A 26,051-nucleotide genomic window follows, 5' to 3' on the forward strand; every position below is an offset into this window, starting at 1 on the left:
TCAAACCACCGGTCACCCTGACCTTTGTTTACTGCCAACTCCAGCTTCTCTACTTTGTACTGAAGTGGTCAATACCATTAGCACCTCTGGTTGAGCCACTCTTCTGAAACACAACACAACGCTGCAGACTCACAGTCAGAGTCACCTCCAAGGTTTCTGAGCTGTGACTTAAGTGCTGAGACATGTTTGTGTTTCCACCGGACATGTTGGGTCTTTATTAACGCTTCTGAGGAGGAGGTTGTGTTTTCACTCCTTTCCGGTTGTTTGTTGGTTTGTTTTAATCAAGATTACGGAAAAGCTACTTAACAGAAAACCAAGAAAATTGGTGGGAGGATGTGGTTTGTGTCAGGGGAAAGTTTGTTAACTTTTTGTCTGGATCTGTATCACGGTGAAGATCCAGGAATTTTTTTTATTTCACTTTAACATTTGCAGTTTGATTGAATTTAAATGGACGTTTGGTACTGAGGGTCATTCTAGTTCAAACTGTACGAAATTTAAGATATTAAGGTTATTTTATTCTGGTTCCAGACTTTCAAATGTTCCAGACATCCTCACCAACAACTCCATGTGCATAAATTCACAAAAAAATCTATATTTTAAGTATATAGTTTTAAATAAAAAGTCCAAAGAATGGACAGATTGAGGAACAGGGAAATAAAAGGACAGAAAAATTTGCTCTTTGGTGTCTAAAAGGATGAGTAGATGAGAGGAGAGGGTGGGGGGGCTGGGCAACATTGGGCCTTCAAAGGACACATTTGAAAAATTATACTACAGACATGGCATCATCATCACTCATGTGCGGGGGGAGGGGTGAGTGGGTATTCTTCCAGGAACCTGAATGAGGCCGAACACTAAAGCAAGAACTCATCTCATTTCGAGCCTTTCTGTGTTTGTCACGCAAAATGTTACACTATCATGCGCGAGTGTGTTAATGCATGTGTGTGCGTGTGTGTGTGTGTGTGTGCACGGCGTTAGGATTAATGCCCCCCCCCTTTCCCCCTGCGGTAATCCATCTCCCACCCTGCCACTTTCCATTCAAATCAGACCCGGCGTAGAGAAATGTGAGGGAGCTCTCATGGCGTCTGAGGGCACTTCACTTGCTGTTGTTTGAGCTTGGCACAAAGCTCTTCATCTCACACACACACACACACACACACACAAACACACACAGACACACACACACACACACACACACAGACACGTGTATACATCAGGGCAAAATGCTGAAATCAAATCAACTCTTGGGCCACACTATTAGGAAATTAAATCATTTACATCACGTCTTAATTAAACTGCGTCATAGCTTCACATTGATTAAACTTAAGTATATAGATATGACTTAGGTAAATGGATATAGACCAAAAATGACTTTACAGGATATTACATTTAGCCTTTAATGACTCTGAGCCACAAATTATATATATATAAATAAGGTGCCGCTAATCATTGTTATTATTTCAACCTTCCTTGCTCCGGCTTTCCTCTACCAGTTTCCAGTCTAATATGTGTATTTTAGCTGTAGCAACTGTAATTTGTGATACCTTCCAGATATTAAATATGAGTCTATGTAGTACATGCATCAGCCAAGGCCCAAAAGACATGATCATAAGTCATGATCCAAGTTTAATTCCCAGGGAAATTGGTGAAAATGTCCAATAATGAAATGTTAAAGAAAGTGATAAAACCAATCCTGGCCCGGCCCTTTTGTCCAGATGTGTCCAGATGTAATGGGATCTCTCTGTAGCCGTGTCCCATCCTTCCACCAAGTTTTGTGGAAATCCATTCAGTCGTTTTTTTGCGCAATCGCACAAATGGACCACAGTGTTCTCACAGCTCATCAACACAAACAAAACCAAACAACGGCAACAACTGTGTGTGCGTCACAAGTCAAACAGTTTAGAAACCACTGATTCTGAAGATAAATTGAAACTGTCTTCTAACTCTCCGTCACAGGCTCCTTCTGCTGATGAGGTGAAACTTCATCTTCTATAATTAGAAGTGTAATTTGGAGCAATGTTACATCATTATGTGTGTGTGTGTGTGTGTGTGTGTGGAGTGATTTAGTTTCTGCATGAACATGTGTGTATGAGCTTTATTCCAGCTTTAAACACTGATTAAATATTAAAGCACCGTCCCCCTGAGCTTTGATAACTATCCTAACCACATGAAACCTGGAGCAGCCACTGGAGGTTGGATGTGAAACCTCCTGAGTTGAGTAATGTAACTTACAGCTCATTACGTTCCCTTCGCCGAGGTCACGGACTGAATGAATCTCTGTGACTCCGGGAGTTTCGTGAAGCGGCCGCATGTGTTGCTTTAGAAAGACGATCATCATCCCTTTGTCAACCCTGGATCTCACCTCGGATTAATCTCTTCCTTTCAGCATCTGTAATTCTCCTCCTCAGAATACTGATGTGCTGGAGAAATGAGAACTACATTAACTGTAAATAGCAACAACTTCAGAGGAGGAAAATGTTGTCGCATCCATGTAATAATTCATGTCTGATACTGTCTCACGTGTCTCGAGAGCTGTTGATCTTATCATCTTTACACCTAGAGTCATTTAGGTTTGAGTCATTTTTAAAGTTTCAGAAAGGAAACAGAGAAAGCAAACATCCCATTTCAATCAGGCAGGTTTAGAGCGTGCACTGCAAAGTCAACATCCATAAACGTGTAGTACATGTACCCATTATTATATATTGGCCAGTTACAGCTCAATCAGTGACCTGTCAATATCTTCAGATTTACCCCTGATGTCTTTTCAACTGCAGATGAGAATCCCCCGGCTCCGTGGCCTCGGGCTGCTCTGCTCATGGGACCTCACGTCTGCTCAAAGGGCCGAGGTGCTCAGTCCTCAGGAGGGAAAAACCTAAATGACTGGTATTGAATCAATTAGCTGCCTAATTGGGCCGAGATAAAGACTCCGTTTCCTTATCGCCGGCCCCACCAGCCGTTACAGATGGCACCGGTGGATGTGCCAGGAGGTCAGAGTGGAGCTGCTGATGGTTTCAGGCAATTTCACTGTGATGCTGAAAATCCAAGGAGGAGTCAGCGTCACGGCTAAAGTACGTGCACCAGAAGTGTCCACTGTAAAACATCATGGGGAAATTTACTCAATCTATATAGAAATGTCTGTTTAATATACACAATATATAGGGTTTAGGAATTCTAAGTCTTTTTAACTGTATTTTTTCCAGTTTGGAGAAAAGAGACAATGACGGAAACATTCTATCTTAAATCAGAGAAGGGAACATTTTTTATTATCCTGATAATGAAAATAATGAAGATAGTTATATTGGTTTATATTTTCAAAGCTCTTGAAACTAAATATTCAACGTGACCTCAATCAGATCATATTTTTAAAGCACCACGAATTGTTGAACAAGTTTAAAACCTTTTTCTGTGTAGAGATGTTGAGTAACGTGGATCCTGGATTAGTCGCTCAGCATCATTCTGACCTCAGTCCTCATTTTTGTTTTGTTTTGGAGGATGATTGCTGCCGAGGATTTTCTAGAAAAATTCCTTCATGCTCCGTCCTTTGTCGTGTTTTCATATTAAGCTCATTCAGATTAGAAGGACAAATATGATTTGTGCTGCACAGGTGTGTGTGTGGGATGGATTATGCTGCCGTGTACTTGATTGTACGACGGAAGCTCCCACAGCACCCGCAGCTCGTGAGGACACATCTGTTCCAAAGCGTCCCGGAGGAAACAGAGTATTTCCCACAGCATGAGGAGAACCAGCTGCTGGGATCCTCACGAGGTCACACAGGAAGTGATCGTCTGTGGATCTGTCGATTTATTTAATCCCGTTTGCTCATCAAATGACACTTTGAACATTGGGATCAGTTCAATTAGATCCAGTTTAGATCCAATATATCGTTAATCGAGGGCGTGGGCCATCACACGCATCATTACACAGTGAAACCTCCCACAAAGCCAAATCCATTATCACCTCAGCTAATGACACGCACTGATCTGCTGGGACCTGTCTCCCGGTGCTTCTACCGTCGGTTTCCCAGAGGCTGGTCCGGCTCTGCCCTTGTTTCAGGCGGAGGCAGCGGGAGCTCGGCGAGTGAGCGATGGGGAACAGCTGTCGCTCGCCGCGGAGGCTGTAACCCCGCCCCCTGCTGGCAGGCGAGTCAGGGACGTGGCACAGCTGAGTTCAGGAAGGATGTGCTAAACTTCTCTGATAAGGGAAAGAATAAAACTCTCATGTGCAGTAAATACAAGGCGAATGTCAGTTTAGTGAGTTTAGTGAAGTTCCCCGACCACAACTCTCTGCTTCTTTGTTCTCCGACGTCCTGTTAGCGAAAGAAATAGTTTGATAAACAAAAGGTTTATAACATGACTATTGTCCCATTTAGAAACATCCTTTAAATGACCAATAAATCTGTCCTTCTACTCCTGAGCAACAAACTAATCCCACAGGTGGATTATATTCAGGCCGACCTATTCCAGGATTAATTGCTCGCCCTTGAAAATAACCAGCTAGCGGCTCAAAGTAGCTAACAATGCAACGGTAAGATCGGGACAAGCTGGTAACGTGAATAGGAAATCCTCTGTCTCGATTCGGTTCAGTCTTTGTGGTTTACGAGCTCCATGAAGCAGATATTTTATTTTCTTAATCCTGACAATAACATTATTTTTATTTTGAGTGTTTTCTTCAAATCTTAGCTGACATGAGTGGCTTGATCTTCTCTTCTCACTCTACGAAAGCAAAATAGCTTAAGGGTTAGGATTAACCCTAAAGGGTTAGAAGTTTGCCTTCACTCTAAATCCCTTCTCTGTTATCAGCCAAGTCTCTGGGCTGGTTCCTGGCTCGTTATCAAGGCGCTCTTTGAATACAGATGACACAATTAATATTGAAATCTTTAGAGGGATTACCTGTATATCAAGAGACTTCGCGAATTAGAACAGTGTGTGACACTGATACTGTTCCCCATGCGAGTAGTGGATTAAAGTCAAGATGATGGTGTAATCACAGAAGACGCCCCGAGGACTCGTCCACCTGCAGGAATCCTTCAGGGATCCTGAGATCGAGATGAAGTCTCATTTGGGAGCATCTTATTTTTGCTCAGGTGTAAATATCTGAGATCTGATCACAAACATGCGCTGCAGACTTTTCTTTTACCTCTTACCTTCGTCATTCCAGTCGAAGCCTACGTATTGAGCTGGGTCTGGAATTGGGGGGTGGGGGGGTGTTCACCTCCCGGCCTGCTCCACCAGCCACGGCACAAATGTCACGACTCAGAGGTCCTGCGGTTGCCTCAGCACCAAAGAGAAATCACACTGGCACGGATGAATAGATTTAATTCAAATGGGAGCCCGGCGCTGTTCAGGCATTCTCAGAACCCGACTTCATTAAAGCTCCGGTTCTTCCTGGAGTCACGAGGAGGAATGTCAGAGGCGTGATAATGAAGGTTATGAAGAGTTAATGCACTTTCTACATTACTGGACTTCCTCTGATTGAAAAATAGTCATTTAGGAGATGAGCACCTGCGTTATTTAAAGGTGTAATCCTCGAGAATCCTTATGTCAACCCTGGTTAATTTGGCCTGTGGTTTCTTGGAGTATTAGCAAGTCTGCTTTAATACTGAAGGTCCCAGAAATCCAAACACTTTTCAAGTATCTAATTTGTGAGAAATTCCTCCGAGGCCTGAACTTTATCTGTTTGCATTGCAACAAACTCCATCATGTCACGAGCAACTAGAATCTGATTTCATCAGCCGGCAGAAGCTGCTCCGACTTGTGCTATTTTCTCCCTGCAATATTTTAAAAGGATGAGAAATGTTTTTGTAAAAAAATCATTATTTTCTCCACATTCTTTTTGATGGATGATCTCAGGTGTCAACAAAGTTTAAATATTTGGTTTTCTGTGTATTTCACATTAAACACTTGAAGTTGCAGGAGGAAATTTGTTCGCATTTGCATTAGTGATAAATTAAAGACTTACATTTACAGAGATAATGCACTTAAATTAGTTTTTTTAGCTGCAAATTAAATTGTAACACTGTTCTTTGATAAAACACAATAGTTCTGGTTTTAAAATCACATTCATTGCCACACTTATAGAAAAGATATCTACATATATGGGCCTTTACGCCACCCAGGGTTTCAGACCATCTTTTGATCTTAGTGCTTCCTCCCAGCATTGTGTTCTTAAGGCATTATTTAAATTTCGATGGAGACACTTCACATGTAGAGACACACAAACTTCATGTTTTCTGTCCTTTGTGTGATGCTGTTTCCTCAGGTGAACTCTTTTAGTGCTGCTGTTGGTTCGAAAGCTGAATCTGAACTTCGATTCAGGAGTGAAGTTCCACTTTATAATGAATTTCTCTTTAAATCCATCAGAGCTACGCCTCTGCTCTGTTGACACCATGTCCTGCAGTTTCCTGAGAGAAATTGTGGCTTTGAAATTATGAAGTTCTGAAGGAACATAATAACGTTTTAAGTAAAGTTTGTGTCGCCTTCATGGCAGCAATCATTTCCGCAGATGTCCCTGAGTGTTTTTTCCGAGTCATTCCTTTAGAAGAGAACACAGAGATGAAGCTCCTCCCCCTTTGCTAGCACCGAGCTAACAATCACAGCAGCAGCATTGATTGTATCAACACGCAATTAAATGGTAATTCAGGGATGCTGTGTTATTGTGTGACCGGCCCCTGTGATTGTCCCTGATTGTGATGACACGCTCGCACATCTTCTTTTTTATTATTTGTATTTACATTGTTGGACCAACTTCCCTTGAATCCAGACGATGCAGTGTGAACTCAAACCCCCCCCGAACAGCAGAGGTCAGCGCAGACTGTCTCAGACGTGATTACTCTGCTGTTGAACACTGGTTTGTGTGCATGCGAGACGACATGTCTGTGATTTACTGTGTCTTTATTCTTTCTTCAAGGACGCAGCGGTGAAGTCGGGCTACTTCTGCTGCTGCAGTCTTATCCACATTTACTCAGCGTCATGCTCGGCAGATAGCCGGGCGACAGGGGCAGGCTCGCACGCAGAATGACAATAGAAGGTTGGCGTCTTGTTATCGGATTAGATTCATTCCCCTGCTCCGGATCCCAGTGATGCTCCTTCTAAACAAATACAGCTCGTTCCGTCAGCCTGATGTGATTTATGATGCGATCCCAACCCGGCCTGGATGTGGTTTGCATTTTGAAGGACGGGAACTGTCACTTATAGCGAACGACACAAGAGCTTATATTTTGAAAAATGCCTCACGTGCAGTTCAGTGCATCACCCGGCTGCCGGTGGGCTTCGCTGTGGAAGAGGAGTCACAACCCAGATGGTTGTCTAGTAACAGTTACCATGGCGCACGCTGTCAGGGGCTGAGGTGTAATGGATTTAAATTGAACTGTTGAATCTCAAGCTGGGAGGAGAGGGAGCGAGGGAAAGTGGGGAAGGACGCCTGTAGAGGTGGAGGAGGGGGATGAGAAGGTGCGGTAATTGTTCCTGAGAGGTGTGTGGAGATATGGATGAGCTGCCATGCTGGTGGCCCTCCACAGCGTCGGGGGGGCAGCAGGGGCCCCGGCCTTCTGCCTGGACCCTCATTAGTGTTGGTGTCAGTGATGACCTTCTCATACTTCAGCCTCACGTGTCATCCTAAGAGATTAATGCCAAAAATAAATGGTATGGAAAATGTGGGGAATATCTTAAAGATTTTTAAATATATGAATTTTCATTCAAATACAAGTTCCAGGACTAATATTTCACAATAATAACCTTATAAAAAGGATTCAGTTACAAATATTTATGCACATATTCGTCAGATATTGTCACTGTATTTTTTGCAATAAAGCTTCACGGTGATAAGTGACCCAGACGCTCTGGGAGATGGAGTGTGTCTCAGGTGGGCGGAGCTTCTGCTCTCACCTGATAACATCGACCTGACAGGAATAAATCAAGACTTTCCGTGACGCTCACGGATCCAGGGAAACTTCTGGCGTGAAATTGGGAGATTTTCAAACTTTTTGTTGATTTCTCTGAGAATAATTCATGGATCTTAATTTAAATAACCTTAAGGGGCCTGATATTTATGAGTGTGTCCAATTTGATAAATCCAGATGTGAATAAAGCGTCTGCTGGGCCTTTTTTAAAATTGCAGCTGAATAACTGCATCTCTGTCTGTCTTTGACCTCAGTGATACTTTGTGTAGAGTGCTGTAGTATCTTGTGTATCTGTGCTGTAGTATTTTGTGTATCTGATGTGACAAGAAGCTTTGAGCAGCCTCTCTTCATCTGGAGCTCGAGTTAAACACTGAAGTTCATGTTCATTTTTTGAACCAACAGCAGCACTTAAAGGTTTCTGGTTCACCTGAAGAAACAATCAGAAAGAGAAAGGGACAGAAAACATGACGTTTACAGTCTTTACATGTGTTCCACTGTAAATAGGTCAAAGAAAGACAGAATGGGTTTATTTTCCTGTTGACCTGAAGAACACTATCATCTGATCGGGAACCTGAATAAACCGGAGCTTTCAGTTTGGAACATGATTATTTTTAAGTCAACTAAAGACTTACCCGCCTGAATTGTTTGCTTTAACCCTGTGGAACCAGTCGTTCTGGACGACGTCTCATTTAGGACAAAAATTCTTTAAACACACATGATAAAATATTCACTCTCCGGCTGTCTCGTGCCCACGGCGTGAGACATGGAAGTATTAACTAAATAAAAGTTACTTCCTCCGCAGTCCTCAGTGGAAAATGGATAAAAGTGATCCAGGCATTAATGCTGTGTATGATAAGTTGATCCTTGGGGCTTTTCCTCCGTGGAGAACCGGCGACTCGGAGGCGGAAGCGAGCGAAGGCTTTTAATCATCGTGCTCAGGGTTACAATGATGATGTCATCGCGGTGGTCACACTGCATCACCGCGAGCTGACGAGAGACACGCCCGTCCCTGATGAGCTCAGCACAGTGAGGACACCTCTATGGATACGTGTGTATTGGTTACTTCATGGAGACGCTGGTCATTCACTGTGAATGGGGGGGTATCACAGCCACCAGCCAATCAAATCAATGCAAATACTGTCTGACGTCAAACATCAGATTGAGTCATGAGGAGCAGAGGCAGTTCCCTTTACATCACTTTAGCATTGCATTGATAGCTAGCATGAAATATCACCACAGGAACGAGCTGTGTGTTGTTGTGTGCTCAAGCAGGAAATTGATTGGGTGTTGTTGCTATGACGATCACCAGTGTGAGCTACATCCATCTTCAAGCATTATGTGTACGCTCTCAAGATCTGGTTCAAGATCGTATCAGGATCATAAAAATTACAAGTGTTTTCGTTCAAATGACTGCCCCCTAGTGGCCGTCGGGATTCTGACTATTGTCTGTTTGGTGCTATAAGGAATAAGCGTGACTTTGTTTTTTAAAGTTTCTGACAACGAAACAAAATGTTGTATTTGAACACAGGAGGTCAGAGTTGTTTCTTTTCGGATAAAACAGTTTCTATATAATTTTAATGAAGTAATTGTACGACAGTGTGAGTATTCTTCACTACATATGAATCCCTGCATTCAGTTCTGCTCCCAGTCGATTTAATATTCTGCTGTGAGGACTTCCTGGAGACAGACTTTTATAAATTGACTGTTTGATGGAAAAAGTTTGTGTCGAGCTTCAAAGACGATATAATTAGTATAGAATGTATTTTATGAGTTCATCTTACTTTTCATGAATAAAATCTGAATCTGAAAAAGAATCAATGACGGCTGCTGTCGAATCAAAGTAGTGAAGTAAAAAGGACAATATATTCATAGTCATGAAATATGAAAACAAGAGCTGTAATTTGTGCATTTTTCATCGCGTCTGTTTGTGTGTTTGTGTGAGTAAGTGTGTGAAGAATGGTGACTGAGCCGTGAACTTATGAACTGTATAATTAAGTGTCTTTATCTGTGTGTGTGTGTGTGTGTGTGTGTGTGTATGTGTGTGTGTGTGTGTGTGTGTGTGTGTGTGTGTATGTGTGTGTGTGTGTGTGTGTGTGTGTGTGTGTGTGTGTGTGTGTGTGTGTGTGTGTGTGTGTGTGTGTGTGTGTGTGTGTGTGTGTTTGAATGTGTGTGTGTGTGTGTCTCTGTGTGTGTGTGTGAGCCCTGGTCTGATGACATTATCGGGGTTGGTGATCTGCTCAGTAATTGCCTGCTGCCGACGCGGCAGTGAGGCTGATCTGGCTGCAGAATAAACAGACTGTTAAAATGTAGAGGGAGCTCGTCCTCACTCGATCTGCACTGCACAGAGTCTCCGGCCTGTCTAGTGTGTCCAGTGTGTCCAGTGTGTCAAGTGTCTCCAGTGTGTCCTGTGTGTCCAGTGTGTCCAGTGTGTCCATCGTCTCCAGTGTGTCCAGTGTGTCCAGATGGGCCAGTGTGTCCAGTGTGTCCAGTGTGTCCTGTGTGTCCAGTGTGTCCTGTGTGTCCAGTGTCTCCAGTGTGTCCTGTGTGTCCAGTGTGTCCTGTGTGTCCTGTGTGTCCAGTGTGTCCAGTGTGTCCAGTGTGTCCAGTGTGTCCTGTGTGTCCAGTGTGTCCAGTGTGTCCAGTGTGTCCAGTTTGTCCAGTGTGTCCAGTGTGTCCAGTGTGTCCTGTGTGTCCAGTGTGTCCTGTGTGTCCAGTGTGTCCTGTGTGTCCTGTGTGTCCAGTGTCTCCAGTGTGTCCTGTGTGTCCAGTGTGTCCAGTGTCTCCAGTGTGTCCTGTGTGTCCAGTGTGTCCAGTGTGTCTAGTGTCACATCTGGACTGCACAAATCACAGGAAGAGAAAGACAAGAGGCAGGGAAAGAGCATACAAATGGCACTGAGAGGAGATGGAGGCAGAGAGGAGGGAAGGGTGGAGAGCAAAGAAGTAAAGAAACCAGAGGTAGTGGTTTGGTCGAGACATATGTGCTATTGTGATATTTATCGTTTGTTAATATATTTAACATACTGACCCTATTTCTCATTCTGATCCGCACCAAATTGCACATACTCATAAATATCAGTTTCCTAAAGATGTCAGATTCAAGATCAAGATCAATGACTTATTCTCTGAGAGTTGAACAGAAAATTTGAAAAACACCATCTTGCAATGTTAAAGTACTTTCCCTTCTTTATTGGAAGAGGGTCGGTCTTTCTTTCTCTCTTTTCATCCCTTTTATATTTCTGTTTTTCATCTTTTCTTCAGTCCTATGTCCTTTAAATTTCCCCGTCCTTCTATCTTCTATTCTTTATTTATCCCTCCATCTTTGTACCCCTCCTTCTTTCATTTCATTCATTCTTATATATTTCCATCCTTTCTTTTTACTTTTGTTCATTGATTCTCTAATTTATCTCCTCCTGTTCTTTGTTTTTTATTCTTAAATCCTTCCTTTCTTCTTTTATCTTTACTTCTCAACCTCGATATTCCTTCCCTCTCTTCCCCTCTCCTTCTGTCCGCCCTTCTCTTATTTACTTTCTTTCCCTGTTTATCTTGTTTCATAATTTCCATCCTTCTCCTCCTCCCTTCTTTATTCCTTTCCTCATATCCTTCCTTGTCTGCTCCCTGAAAGTGTTTTTTGCGTAATCTTGCAGATGAAAGGTTTGAGGTATTAAACATATTTTTAAAAATCTCAATCTATTGACAAAAAACAAAAGTTACTTTCAGATAAAGTCATATTTAACTGCTCTCTTTCTAATATTCAGAAACATCAAAATCTAATTGTAAAGTTCCATCACTGAGGATTTAACTGTTAGAAGTGAGAAGATTTCAGGCCAAAACTCAACTCGCTGCAGCTCAACATGAAAACACTTTGCTGTGACTCTGCTCATTCTCTTGGCAACGACAGTATTTGTTTACAGTAATCAGCCTAATATCTCAAAATGAACGTGTGAACGATTTATCTGATGTCAGAACGCTGCACGTCGCCGCTTTAATTAGCCCAGCGAGATGGAAAACATGACATCTCAGACGGCGAAGACCTTTATGAGGACGTGGAGAGGAATCATCCGGCGTTCAGTTAAATCATCAGCTCGCTCAGTGCAGCCCCCCCGACTCAGAAGATGAAGTACGGAGCGAAGCCGGCGTTTTGACTCCGACTCCACGCCGTCAGAAACACGGAGACAGCAGAACAAGATGATGGACGCGTTACACAGCGTGCGTATTGAAAGATAATAAAGGAGGTTGAGGCATCCATCTTTGTCATCTCACTGTGTGTGTGTGTGTGTGTGTGTGTGTGTGTGTGTGTGTGTGTGTGTGTGTGTGTGTGTGTGTGTGTACGTGTCGCTCAGCTGCGATCCTGAACCGTTATTATTCAACGCCTCACTCTGAGCTCTCTCTCTCTCTCTCTCTCTCTCTCTCTCTCAACCCTCCCTCTCCTCCAGTCTCTCCTTCATTCATCCATCTTTCTTCGGTCTCTCCAAACTTCCATCACTCCTTTATTCCAACCACTCATTCCTCCTTATACACCTCCATCCTTTCATCCAGTCATCCAGTCATCCATCCATCCATCCATCCATCCATCCATCCATCCATCCATCCATCCATCCATCCATCCATCCATCCATCCATCCATCCATCCATCCATCCATCCATCCATCCATCTACCCACCAAATTCCTGCATCACTCTAGTCCTTACACTCCTCCTTCTGTGGGGTTGCTAGTTCATCCAGACATCCAGTCATCCAGTCATCCATCCATCCATCCATCCATCCATCCATCCATCCATCCATCCATCCATCCATCCATCCATCCATCCATCCATCCATCCATCCATCCATCCATCCATCCATCCACCCACCCACCAAATTCCTGCATTACTCTAGTCCTTACAGTCCTCCTTATGTGGGTTTGCTAGTTCATCCAGTCATACAGTCATCCAGTCATCCATCCATCCATCCATCCATCCATCCATCCATCCATCCATCCATCCATCCATCCATCCACCCACCAAATCCACTCTAGTCCTTACACTCCTCCTTCTGTGGGGTTGCTAGTTCAATTCCTGGGTCCTCTTGGCCACATGTAGAAGTTTCCTTGAGCTTGAAACTGAACCTCTTACAGTGTGTGTGTGTGTGTGTGTGTGTGTGTGTGTGTGTATGTGTGTGTGTGTGTGTGTGTGTGTGTGTGTGTGTGTGTGTGTGTGTGTGTGTGTGTGTGTGTGTGTGTGCGTGTGTAGCACTTTTCTGCTTAGGTGTAGAACTATTTAATTTGAGTCCATTTACAATTTCTCCATAACTCAACCTCTCCTCCCTTCTCCCAGCTCATTATCCCTCCCTCCTATACACCTGCACCAATCCATGTATCCTCTTCTCTCTCCATCAATCATCCATCCATACATCTCCGCACGCTCCTGTTCTCTATCCCTCCATAAATCTATTTGCCGTCGCTCTCCACCTCTCCGTTCCTCCACATCCCATCCTTTCTTTAATATTCCTCCCAGCTTTGATTTTGTGTTTCCCCGATAACTTCCTCGCTCTCCTCTTTCTGGCAATCCCTCAATCAGAGCATGACTCCTATCCCTCCATAAATTCTATCACCCGTTCCACCATTTCTCTTTTCCCGCATTCATCGGATTCCCTCCATCTTTTGCACTTGCATCTCAACATTTCTCGATCCATCCTCATCACTAAGTGCTTCATGTCCTTCTCGTTCTACCCCTCCCATCGTCCTCCACATCCCCACCTGCATCAATCCATCCACCTCTCATCCTTTCATACCTCTCCCCCTTATTCCACCCTTCATTCCTCCTTTCCTTTTACCATTTGCTTCTTTTCTCCCTCCTCCACTTCTTCTCTCTCGTTCTGTCTAGCTCCATTAATCCATGCAGTCATCTTAGTCGCCCACCAGATTCTTTTTTCCTCTCTACCTATTTTCCATCCCTCCACTGATCCACACGCCGCTCCTGACTCAGGCGCTGATGCCGCCTCCGGCCTCGGCGACCAGAATAGACCCGATAAGTGGAATGATGAGTCTGTCCTAACGAGCTGTGGCGAGAGAAGGCGAACATTAGCTGCGTGCTCGACGCCGTGACTCAGAGCCTCGTCTGAGCGCCGGAGACCGACTCGCTCTTTCGTAACGAGACAGATCTGATTAGGCCGAGCACGAAGGAGAACACGCTGATAATGACAACGGCTAAACGCAGACGACACACCCCTTAACGCACAAGCATACACACGTATACACACACACTCCTCCAGCCATCCATTTACATCCCTTTGGTTAATCTTCTGTATCGTAATTGTTTTGCTGGCAGAACGACAACCTTCTGCATCGCGAGTGCAGTCGGCCTGCAACACCTCCATTTGTCTTCGTGTGCACATGTGTGTAGGTTTGTGTGTTTGTTCCAATACCAGCCTGTTCTTATCGGGTTTCTCTGTGTGTGCAAGTGTTGTCTTCTCCTCAAGATGAAACTGAATTTACATGCAAACATTTCATGTGACCGTTGTTATGGATAAAGAAAGATCTCTCTTTATTAGGGCTCAATAAATACTGGGGTTAGGGTTGTAATTACCAAGTTTAACCAGCAGTAGCTAGAGTGGCACTCTATCTTCATCTGGCTAAATCTGGGTTTTTGTTTTGATCTGCAAGGAATCGCACAAACTCATAAAACATTATGATCTGTCGGTATTTAAAAAGACGTGTGAGTGTGAAAGTGTTCAACTTTCCCTCCCACTGTGAATAAAACCAATTTCACTGTTGACTTTTGAAGGCTGATGAAACTCTATTCATATTTTGTAGATATCTGGTGCTTTGTTTGTCACACTGATATTTTTCTGTTCCCTAATAACTGCAACATTTACATCATTTTCTTCAAAGAAAGATTTTCCAGCCCCTCAACTTCAGAGGATTCTGTGCTTTTCCCTGCAGATCATCATAATTACACAATTGTTTATAATTCAAACACACAAGATATATGACATCATCACTTTAGACAAGTGAGAGAAACTGGTGGGACTGAGTCTCTTACAATTCAATCAATAAGTTCCTTAAATCTGTTTAAATTTGAATCAAAATCTGTCTGTCAAAAGTGTCTGTAAAACATAGAAGAAAAGAAACGCCCCCATCTCACATGTTTCCTGGATCTGCCCCCTGTAGGATCCGCAAAAAAATGGATTTCCCGGCCAAGATCCCGTCCTTCCACCGAGTTTTCATTAAAAACAGTTGCGTAGTTTTTGCGTAATCTTGCTCACAAACAAACAAACCAACAAACTGAGTAAGAAAATGCATTAAAGATTACTAATTATGTGCTATTTCCATTTCTTTGTATTTGTGCTTGCTTGTGTGTGTCTGTTTATGTGTTCGTCTTGTGTATTGTGATATCATTTTCTCGTATATGTTCACTGTTATGTGGTTTGTAGCCTTTTTACTGGACACTCACCACAGCACAGTTCTATTTAGCTTCTGATCAGCGACTACTACTAATGATAATGAAGCACGTCACCCGCAGCAATTAGCTGCTAATGATGACTCTCTGTGAACTCTGTTTGATTTAGGAAGCTGATCAGCAAACAGGTTAATTGCTGAGACGCTTCAGAAGCAGCCGGCTCGTTCACAGCAGCGTTGTGTTGTTTTCCGAGCCTCTGATCCCTTTTTAGAAAAAACCTCCTCCTTGTTTTCATGAATGTCGGGAGAATTAATGATGAAGACGTCAAAAGGCGGAGTTGTCAGTGTGGATCTCCGGAGGCTGAACGGCACGGGGAGCCTTTCTCTTCTCGCTTCATCCACTTATGGCGTATCCTGTCATATAATTATCCTCCTCGCCAAAGTGACTTTTTCTTATTCTTCTTCGTCATATGATTTAGTTACGGTTTCCACTTGGCCGCGGGCACCGGAGCGTGTTGTGCGGTGTCACTGATCGGCTCGGCAGCTGCAGCGTGCAGATAAACAATCAGGCAAAACGCTGAGGAACGGGGGGGTATTTCTGTTTTCTCCTCTCACTGAATAACTACTGTTAAATTCAACCTTTCAATCACAAAAAATGGTTAAAACTCCATGTAATATCCCTTATTTAACGAAAGTTGACTCTGATATGACCCACAGGTTTGTTTTCTGAGGCCGTTTGGAAACCTGCCTGTTTATAACTGTTAAAAACTCCTGCGTCTAGCTGCTGATTCTGGTGTGAACGAGGGAACGGACTCAAACAACCGTCCACTTTCACACCTGCAGCCATTTTAGAGTCTCCAGTGAGATGTGAGAGGAAGCTGGAGCAAAAACCCAGGGAGAGCATGAAAAACTTAGCACAGAGAAACCTCGGCTGAATCGGGATTCAAACAGGGAATCCTCTCTGCTGTGAGGTGACAGTGCTGACCACTGTACCACCGTGCCATCCCCACTTATATCTATGGTGCTTGACAACAGGAAGACTGCTCTGTATCATGCAACACAGAGATGAACTCTATGAGATAACCTGGTTTCATGCTCAGAATCATAATCTCATATATACACTTTCAAACGTAGGTCCCTCTTTTTACTAACATGCACTACTACTGCGACTAATACTTCTATGTACTACTATACTATACTTAGTACTTCTATACACTCAGCTACAGGATATAGTATGTGCAAGACAGATGAGTGTGGTGGTAAATAAAAGGATGTAAGAAGGTATAGTAGTGTTTGTGTATTAAAAAGTATGAGTTATCTCTCAAAGGGCCTCTTGTGTTACTGCATGTGTGGTAGTGAAGGAGATAAAAAAGATAAGTGTTGGGAAATGAATGGTTGCATAAAGCCCTGATAGAATCTCTCCAGCTGCATTTATTAAAAGACACTTTTCTAATAATACAAGTTTCACTATCAGCTGCTTCTGGAAGGTTTTTGTTGTCACTTCACAGTTTGTTCTCCAATATTAAACGAGTCAAAGCCGAGATCTGCTCCTGAGCAGAGGACCAAGTGGACAAATATTTAAACAAGGGAATGAGTTTGAAGTTTGATCTCAGTTTAAATTTACATGAAGCGTGTCACTTTTTTCATTTTTTTAATGTTTATTTATATCTTATGTCGATTTTACCTCTGACAGATACTTAAGTTTCCTTGATTCTCTTTTGTTCTGTCTAGAGAGTGTGTGTGTGTGTGTGTGTGTGTGTGTGTGTGTGTGTGTGTGTGTGTGTGTGTGTGTGTCGGGGTGTGTGTGCGCCCACTCTAAATAGGTCCATTATTTGATTCAGATTTTTAAGTGATTGCACTATTGTCCTTTAATTGCAGTTTTCCATTGATCATTGTTTGATCCTCTCTCTCTGAATCTGATACTTTCAGTGTCCCAATAATTATTAAGATTATAAACCACCACAATGACTCACTGATTCTTCTATAACGTCGTATCTAAAATCCTGTGAGGCAGCGTTTACGCCTTCACACGACACTAAACGCTCACGAGAAGATGTGGAGACGAGTTGGCAGCTTCTTGCTGAAGGTTGACGCAGGTTTTGTTGTTGTTTACACACAAACACCCCCGACAGAAGCTGTCAAATAAAATCCAGTCATCTTCACTTCTGCCTTATTGACAGTGACAACGCTGGCTCTGGAGTTTGCGGCCCACCCACTGTTCAATTCCAAAGTTTGTAGATGCCCCCGACAAATGTGATTTTTGTAAAGCGGTAGACGATTTGATTTGACATCACTCTGGAGAAAACTTGTTGTGCAACAAATTCCACATTAATTCTATTTGGTGTGTTTTCATATCCAGATATTCAGATAATCCTATCATATTCAGATTCTGTATTATTGATCCCTGCATTTATAAAAATCAGATTCAGCGAATCGTATTAATAATACGAAATATGTGCATTTAATTAATCTGCTTCAGTGGAGATGTGAGTCACATGTTTAAATTTCGCCATTTATATAATTATTATATTTTTTCGTTATCAAATTGTACCAGCGTATTTGTATTTGTGTTGTACTTTTATTTTTTAATTCAAGCTCTATCACTGTTTCTTCTTATTTGTTTCTGTCAAACCGCTCAGAGCCGTTCTCATGAATGAATTCGCTGCTTCATGAATAAAACAAAAACCTGCAGAAACTTAAAGAAACAAGGGGGAATAGAAAGATTCAAAAGAAGAGATTAATTTTGAAAAGACAGATGGGTGAGTAATTAGAGTAGGTGATTAAAATAACTTAGAGTTGCTGTTTTTAATTATTATTCCTTAAATTGAGAAACTTGTGAAAGTCTGATTGTTTTCATCTAGTTTATTTTGGGTTATAATGTATAAACCCCAACAAATGACAAATAAACTGTAGATTATTGTTTGTTAAAGGTTAATACATAATGCCACTATATGACGTCATTTTCTGACTTCATCATGACTTCTTACTGACGTCACTTGTCATATGACATATGATGGGGAAAGATTTTCTTTCTCGCCCTGTTATTTCTTTGAAAACTATGTGTTTTTGGACCATATTTTGTTGACCTCGACCTTTGACCTTTGACCAATCGGCTCCGATAGTGAATCATCTGGAGAAACTCCCTCAATTATTCATTACACAAAGTTTGGTGAAAATCCATCGATGTCTTTTTGTCCATACACACTCAAACAGAGCAATACGGAGTGTATCTAATTTTCTGTGACTATCTGAAACATATTTCCCATTGTTATACTTAAGTGGGACCAAATGGGAAATAAAAGCAACAGTTCTTCCTCTGACATCGCTCCGACGCGGCCTCGTAGGGAATGAAGGTTTATGTGTAATTATTACCTTCAAACTCTGTTATCTGACTCATCTGGGAGAAATAAACCTCTGATTTAATGTTATACTCGACCATTTGTTGATTTCTATTGGACAGTTTTATTAATAAATTTCGATTTAGTCTCTTAAGCCTCTAAACCGTGACCAAAAAACCCATATTCTCTCTCCTCTGTGCTTCAGCCAATGAAATAATCAGTGTCAAAGACATGATATTACACCTCGGGGTCGATACCCGGCCATTTCCAGAGGCCATCACATTTCTCACCTTCTTCTTAACCTGTTTTTTTCTTCACCTTCCATTTCCACTCATCACCTTGTTTTTTCTCCATTTCCTCCTCTTCCTCCTCTTCCTCCTCTTCCTCCTCCTCCCTGTCTCCTGTCCTCCACAGCCCGGTTGTTAGCGGACGGTAAGTTGTCCTCACTTCCTCTACGAGCATCTCCACTAACATCAGCTGCTCTGTGCACGGTGTGGTTTGAAACATCAGCCTCACAACTGAGCTTCTGTGGAAATCTGTGATGGTTTATTTATTATTTTTGCTCCCAATCAAGATTTTAAATCAGCACCAGTGTCTCTGAGAGGTTCGGAAAGAGCCGTCGTTAGAAACAAGACGTGCTCTTTCGCTGCTCCCCCCCCTCCACCCCTCCCCTGCTCTTTGTAATGGATTTGCATGCTAATCAGAAAACTCATTAATCATAAATCCATAAGTGATGTTCTCCAGTCGAGGGCAAGGTACAAACATTTGATAACTGTCAAGATAAAGAGGGAGAAAAAGTTCAGGAATTAGAAATTTAATTACCTTTGTGTGATTTGTGTTATTATTTTTCGTGCTTGTCGAGGAAATTGTGTCGTGTCGTGTCGGGTCGGGAGCGGAGCCGGGGAAAGGCTGGATAATCAAATTTTAAACATGAGCAAAAGAAAGCCTGTCAGGACTTGAGGGTACACACTGTCTTGGGTGTGTAATTCATTTCGCTCAAAAGTGCGTGACTGTGTGTGCACGCCCTCATGCACTGGTATAATATGCATGCCTGTGTGTGTGTGTGTGTCTGTGTGTGTGTGTGCGCCTGCCGACATGTCCTCCTATCGAGGGGACCTGGCTGTGATCTTTAATGGCAACGTTAATATTTAATGGTAAGCGTGTTGTCAGCGAAGAGCAGCCGGCTGCTGGGACTCAGGGGCTCATATAAGAGATGACAAGGTCCCAGCACCAGGTGTCTCAGTGGGGGGGGTCACACTCAGAGCAGGACGAGAGGCCTTTGGACGCACAAGAGCTTCCTCTTGATTGAGTCGGACAGACACACACTTGATGTCATGAAGCTCTTTGTAGTCGGCGGCGCCCGGGGACTCTGAGAGGCATCGGGACTTCTTTTCTCCGGCGGAGGAACACGTCTGATCGACGGATGGATCAGGGTCGTCCACAGGCCTCAGAAACCGGGTTCAATATCAAATCAATGATGTAGGACAGTGTCAAGTTTTGACAGGGAATGAAAGCCTCTGGAAATACTGGATTTGTTAATGGAGAGACGTATTTCATCACTACGGCTCAGATGTGTCTCGCTATTTACTCTTTGGATCTGAAGTGGAACCCTGTGGTGAGGATTTAGATTGATACATGAAAACATTTTAATTTGTTATCATTGACCTTATCACACAGACCTCCTCAACAGTTGTCATGGAGATAGATCTCCTGATGCATCTATATCCAACTCAAGGTGGCACAAATTTCTATTAAAACTCTGTATTGAGCCTCGTTTCAGACCCTGAGTTACTCTCGAGTCGCCTGTCTGCTCTGATGTTGAGTCCAGTCATGGCTTTGCTGGTTTGGACATAGCGGACCAATTAGAGAGCTGGGATTAAGAAGGTTAACGTCAACTTTCTAAATTCATGTAAAAACAAACAATAGCCAAACGGCAACAGATATAAAGTTCAAAACAATTAATTAAAAGTAATTAAATATGTGCAAAGAAAAATAATTTAGCATAATTTAGTGATACAAATAAATTGTCTTTTGTTCTACATTAATATATACTTAATGCCATTCTTAGTCCTTTATAGACAACCTGGATGAGATTCACACATTCTCATTGTCCTACAGTCACAAACATAACATATTTTATATCTCTGATAAATTAGGATGAGCGATGAGCAGGACAGTAAAGTCACTTGCTGTCGTTTGTTTTTGATCCAAACAAACAAACAAAAAAAAGAAACGGGCGTAGAAGGACACAATTTATTCAATGAGTAAATTAAATGGGGGAAAATCTAATCGCAGGTCGTGTTTCCACTGATGTTCAAGTGTTCGTGTTCCTGATTTGTTTGGTTTTAATTCCTTATTTGATGCCATAGAAACTGGGTGAAACATCAGGATTTACAACCTCAACACCACAGATTTATTCACAAGATGGCAGCTTTCACATGCAGAACATTTGTGGCTTCACTTCTGGATAGTTGGAGGAAGTGGAGACGTGTAATCCATCTTTGTTTACACGGATTTCTCCAGAAATTGTGATTGACCTGTATTTTTTCAATTAAGACGTGTGAATCTCAAACGCATCCACCATGAAGATCAACAGAAACTCTAAGAATAGAATGATGGGAAAGATTTGCATCCAATATTTGCATTTGCTGTGTTTGTCTTCTGATTGATGGAGCATGCCGGGTCCTCTAACCATGAAGTGTAACTGGAGAAGCCGTTCTGTGTAAAACCTGAGCTTTTATAAATTCAAACTGTCACTAATGAGGCAACCGTCTGATGTTTTGTTCGTCTGCCGTGAAACACAACAGATAATCCTCGGCTGAGCCTCTTCTTACCGGCGCCGTTCTCACTGAACTTTCTTTTCTATCTCTCTCCCTCTCCGCTCAGACGTGCCAGACAGGAAGATGAACTTAGACGAGGAGGAAGCCAAGCGGATCGCCGAGATGGGAAAACCGGTGCTGGGGGAACACTCCAAGCTGGAAGTCATTATTGAGGAATCCTATGAGTTTAAGGTGAGAAGGGTTCCTGTTCAGACGGAGTGAACGCAGCCTGACGTCTGGTAATTGCAGCTGAAACTAGTGTTTTTTTCCCCCACACAAGCAGAAAACACATCGTACCAAAGCAAGCAGCTGCCTCCGTGCATGAGAGAGCAGCTGCACATTTCTCATTTCAGAGGCAGCACAAGCCCCACGGACGAGGAGACGTGCTTCTTATGCATCATCCAACCTCCTCACTGCGAGAACAAACCCACCATATTGGTTTCTGATGTGGGCTTTTATTTATCATGCATCAAATAAAGGGAGCAGTGTGGAACTGGATGTCACTGCCACCGTGTGGTCAAGCTTGTGTATTTCTCTTCAGGAGCCTGCGTGGCTGCAGATTAAACAGACGGAGGGTAAATAAATAATGCATGGGTTTGATTCTTGTTTTTTTTTTCGCACAGAGCACAGTGGACAAACTGATCAAGAAGACCAACCTGGCGCTGGTGGTGGGAACCAACTCCTGGAGAGACCAGTTCATGGAGGCCATCACAGTCAGTGCAGGTAGCGGACGAATACACAGCCAATCACACGTTGACATGTTTGGTTTAACTGCTTCATTTCACTGTCATCCAAAACAATACAGAGAAATATACAAAATTATTATATAGAAATAATACAAAATAATGAAAATAATGAGGAGTATAACTATGTAATTGAGCACGTTTCATCACAAAGAACACCGAAAACAAATGGTTAAAATACAGACGGAAATACATAATAACAGTTGTAATATTAATAATGGAGATGAAAGATAAAAATAGCCTGGAACCACAAATAAACTCAGGAACACTCGGCCCATAGCTGCAATCTGATTGGTCCCTACAGTTCCCCTGTCCTGTGAGAAATCTTTATATTTTAAATTCCAATATTAACCATAAAATTCCCATATAACATTTATTAATATATAAAACTTACAGCTTCAGAGTTGTAACAGTATAATCCAGTTTCTGTCACTGAATCTTAGCATCAACATCAACCTCCTAAGTCTCATCTCAGTTGCGTTTTGCTACTGAATCCGTGGAATCGTCTCCTGTAGGTATAAATAAAACTCCTCCATCACCAGGCAGCAGCTCCTGCAGCAGCAGCCGTGTGGCCGAGTCCGAGCTCTGTCACCTCCCTGCTGAAATATTTAATCCAGCGGCGCTTTTTACTTTTTCATGATGCACTCATGGTTGAAAAATTGCATCCAGCTCACGTGGCCTGACACTTTGAATCAGCAGCGCGTCCCCGCCTGTCCGCTGTGTTTCCCGTGAGCAGCTGGGACACAGAGGACGCCGCCGCACCCCCGATGGGGGAGCAGGAGGACAGATTCACATTTGCACTTGCAGCCGGTGGAAGATGTTATTTGGACGGAGAGCAGCAGGTTCAGGGTTTTGCTCGTGCTCAATGTGACAGAACAAAGAGCCGGTGTGATAACTGAATCTGTGGGTTTCAGGAAATCTCCCTCCGATCTCTTCTTCCTCCGGTAGAATCCAGAAACAACAACAACCTGCTTGAAATGAGTCTGAGGTTTTGGATGTGGGACACAATGAGAGACTTGTTTATCTGAAAGCCTGGAGCCCGGGGGGGAACCTCACACTGCAAGCTGTTCACAGGGAAGAGGCAGAGGAACCCGGTTATAGATGCTGCATTATTAATTCATTTTAATATTAAAGACCAAACCAAAGTTTATAACAGACAAACTAAAGTGAGCAGGGACAGGTGTTACCTCTATAAACTTCACTTCAGTCAAATAACTGACTAAAACATGCAGCTCTTTAAATTCAGTACTTTAAACTGTTTGATCACATCTGACTGGAAGGTTATATTTCATTTGTTTGTTTGTTAGTTGGCTTCATCTTAAAAACTACTGCACAGATTACCACAAAACTCAGTAGACGGATGTGGTGTGAATCAGAGAAGACACAATTTTATTTAACATTTTAGATAAATATGTTTTTAAGCATTTTCTCAGAGAGTTGTGTGTGAATCTTGACATATTTCCACATTTGGTATCGATGAGTGTGTGATTTAAACGTGGTTTCATAAAGGTGTGGGATTATTTCAGCCACTGTACAGAAACAAGAGTTAGAAACCTGTAGCTCCCACTTATTAATGCTTCTAAACTCTCATCTACTTTCTAGTCCGGCTTCACATTCACAGAACATTTGAACTTTCACACACAGTTGAAGTGATTCTGTGTTCGAGGTCTCTCGCTGTGCAACCCTGCTAAGTGAATGTTCTTCTCTTCCTCCTCCTCCTCTGTCATCCCTTTATCTCCTCTATCGATTCTTTATCTCTCCACCTCCTCCCTGGCTCTTTACCCCCCCGCTGCTCTCCCTCCACTTTGTGCTTCATCGTCCGTCATCCCTCTTTTCCCTGTCGTTCTCCCTCCTGCCTCCTCGTCCTCTAACACCCGGCTCCTTGTCCCATCTCTTGATATTTACTTCCCCACCTTCACCCGCCTCTCTCTTTATCTTCTCCCCAAATATTCTGTTATCTCTCTTCGTTCTCTCTTCACTCGCTTCGCCACACTTCTCACGAGGAGATGAGGACGAAGAGGACACGGGGGAAGAGCGGCTGCCGTCCTGCTTCGACTACGTCATGCACTTCCTCACGGTCTTCTGGAAGGTGCTGTTCGCCTGCGTCCCTCCCACGGACTACATGAACGGCTGGGCCTGCTTCTTCGTCTCCATCATCATCATCGGCCTGCTCACGGCCGTCATCGGCGACCTGGCGTCTCACTTCGGCTGCACCATCGGCCTCAAGGACTCGGTCACGGCCGTGGTGTTCGTGGCTCTCGGCACGTCCGTCCCAGGTGAGTCCAGCAGAGGACATGTCCAATACATACGTGTCAAAATCCGTCCTGTAAAAAACTTCTTTGTGTCAGATGATGGATTATTAGCTTTCTAAAAACTTCAGCAGCTTTTTGCTTCGTCATCAACGCGGCTGATATTTCTGTTTTCCTCCGAACTGACATTTCCACCCGGCAGAAACCGTACGTCACCAGGAAGTTTGACTCTGTCAGCGTTTCCTGTTATTAAAGGTCCTGCGTGCAGCTTGAGTCAATCATCTCTTTATCCATTCTTCTTTTTCAGGGATTGGGGTTGAAAAACAATATTATGAAAAATAATAATGTGAATATTGAGAACAAACAAGACCAAAGCTCAGAAGCTGCTGACCTTTCACTCTTTACTTTTCTTATTTGAAAATATGGAGTGTTATTCTAAAATGATGACTCCCACTGCAAACCAGATGGTAAAAGTTCCCACTTTTGTGCGTCACACATTCTGTTATTAGTGTTTTGTTAATAAAACAGTGTTGAGCTTCCTTTATATTAAATTAAATTACTTTTGTGTTGATATTAGATTTTATTCAGTTGATCCAGACGTGTTGCAGCTGCAGCTCATCCTGCCTCAGGGTGATGGTTGTTCAATCGTCTTCTAACCAAATGGGACATATTCAATACTATCTGATATGTCCAACATGTAATTACAACATGTTTCATTTACTTTATCAGTTTATCTAACGTGGAACACAACCGTCGAGCTGGATTTTGGTAAAAAGCTGATTTGCATCTACAGTCCCGGGGCAGGAAAAGATAAAAGCCCGAAACAAAACAGCACAATACTTGTCAGGGCAGCAATTAAAATAAGAAAACTCTGGAATTACCTGGACTCACATTTGAATTCCTTTAAACTCTACAGTGACCTTTATTGTTCACATCTACCTGACTTCTCTCTCCACAGACACTTTTGCCAGTAAGGTGTCCGCGGTCCAGGACAGCTACGCGGACGCCGCCATCGGGAATGTGACCGGCAGCAACGCCGTCAACGTCTTCCTGGGCATCGGCATCGCCTGGTCAGTGGCGGCCATCTACTGGCACATGAAGGGGAAGCCGTTCGAGGTGCAGGCCGGCTCCCTGGCCTTCTCCGTCACCCTCTTCACCATCTTCGCCTTCCTGGCCATCTCGGTGCTGCTCTACCGGCGCCGGGCCCACATCGGAGGGGAGCTGGGCGGGCCCCGGGGACACAGACTGGCCACCACAGCCTTCTTTTTCAGCCTCTGGTTACTTTACATCTTCTTCTCCAGTATGGAAGCCTACTGTCATATAGAGGGCTTCTAGAGGAAGCGGACTTCGGCATGAGAGAACACACACACACACGGGGGTTTCAAGTACAACTTCAGAGGTAGCAGGGTGAACTCTCACGGTGGAATCGGGTCAGGCTCGTACGGTACAGAAGGACAGGAGAGGTGAACGCTCCCTCCCTCCCTCCCTCACTCTCTCTCTCTCTCCCTCAACCCCCTCTGTAAGGATGCTCGGAGGTGTGCATCCTGCCCTCCAGCGCCCCCCCGAGCCCGTGCGAGTGTGCTTACAGTCGGGATTGGGTCACCACCAAATCCAGAAGATGCCGATGCCGAGC

General features: G+C 43.3%; 1 protein-coding gene across 8 annotated transcripts in view; it reads left to right on the forward strand.

Moving 5' to 3' along the window:
• Window positions 1-25,753, forward strand: part of slc8a3 (solute carrier family 8 member 3) — an 85,875-nt gene extending 60,122 nt beyond the window's left edge. The window contains exons 3-8 of one of the 8 annotated variants that reach the window (XM_061082946.1): window positions 21,321-21,329; window positions 21,494-21,618; window positions 22,050-22,149; window positions 22,977-22,979; window positions 24,173-24,445; window positions 25,377-25,753. In XM_061082946.1, the coding sequence (XP_060938929.1) occupies window positions 21,321-21,329; window positions 21,494-21,618; window positions 22,050-22,149; window positions 22,977-22,979; window positions 24,173-24,445; window positions 25,377-25,753 (887 nt within the window). Of the gene's footprint in view, window positions 1-477; window positions 486-5,173; window positions 5,203-6,816; window positions 6,844-10,793; window positions 10,803-13,889; window positions 13,933-21,320; window positions 21,330-21,493; window positions 21,619-22,049; window positions 22,153-22,976; window positions 22,980-24,172; window positions 24,446-25,376 lie in introns of all 8 variants that reach the window. The other 7 variants (XM_061082943.1, XM_061082947.1, XM_061082942.1 and 4 more) reach the window with 7 other exon arrangements.
• The last annotated feature ends 298 nt before the right edge of the window (window positions 25,754-26,051 follow it).

This window comes from Limanda limanda, chromosome 12, assembly GCF_963576545.1.
Source record: "Limanda limanda chromosome 12, fLimLim1.1, whole genome shotgun sequence".
Taxonomy (NCBI): domain Eukaryota; kingdom Metazoa; phylum Chordata; class Actinopteri; order Pleuronectiformes; family Pleuronectidae; genus Limanda; species Limanda limanda.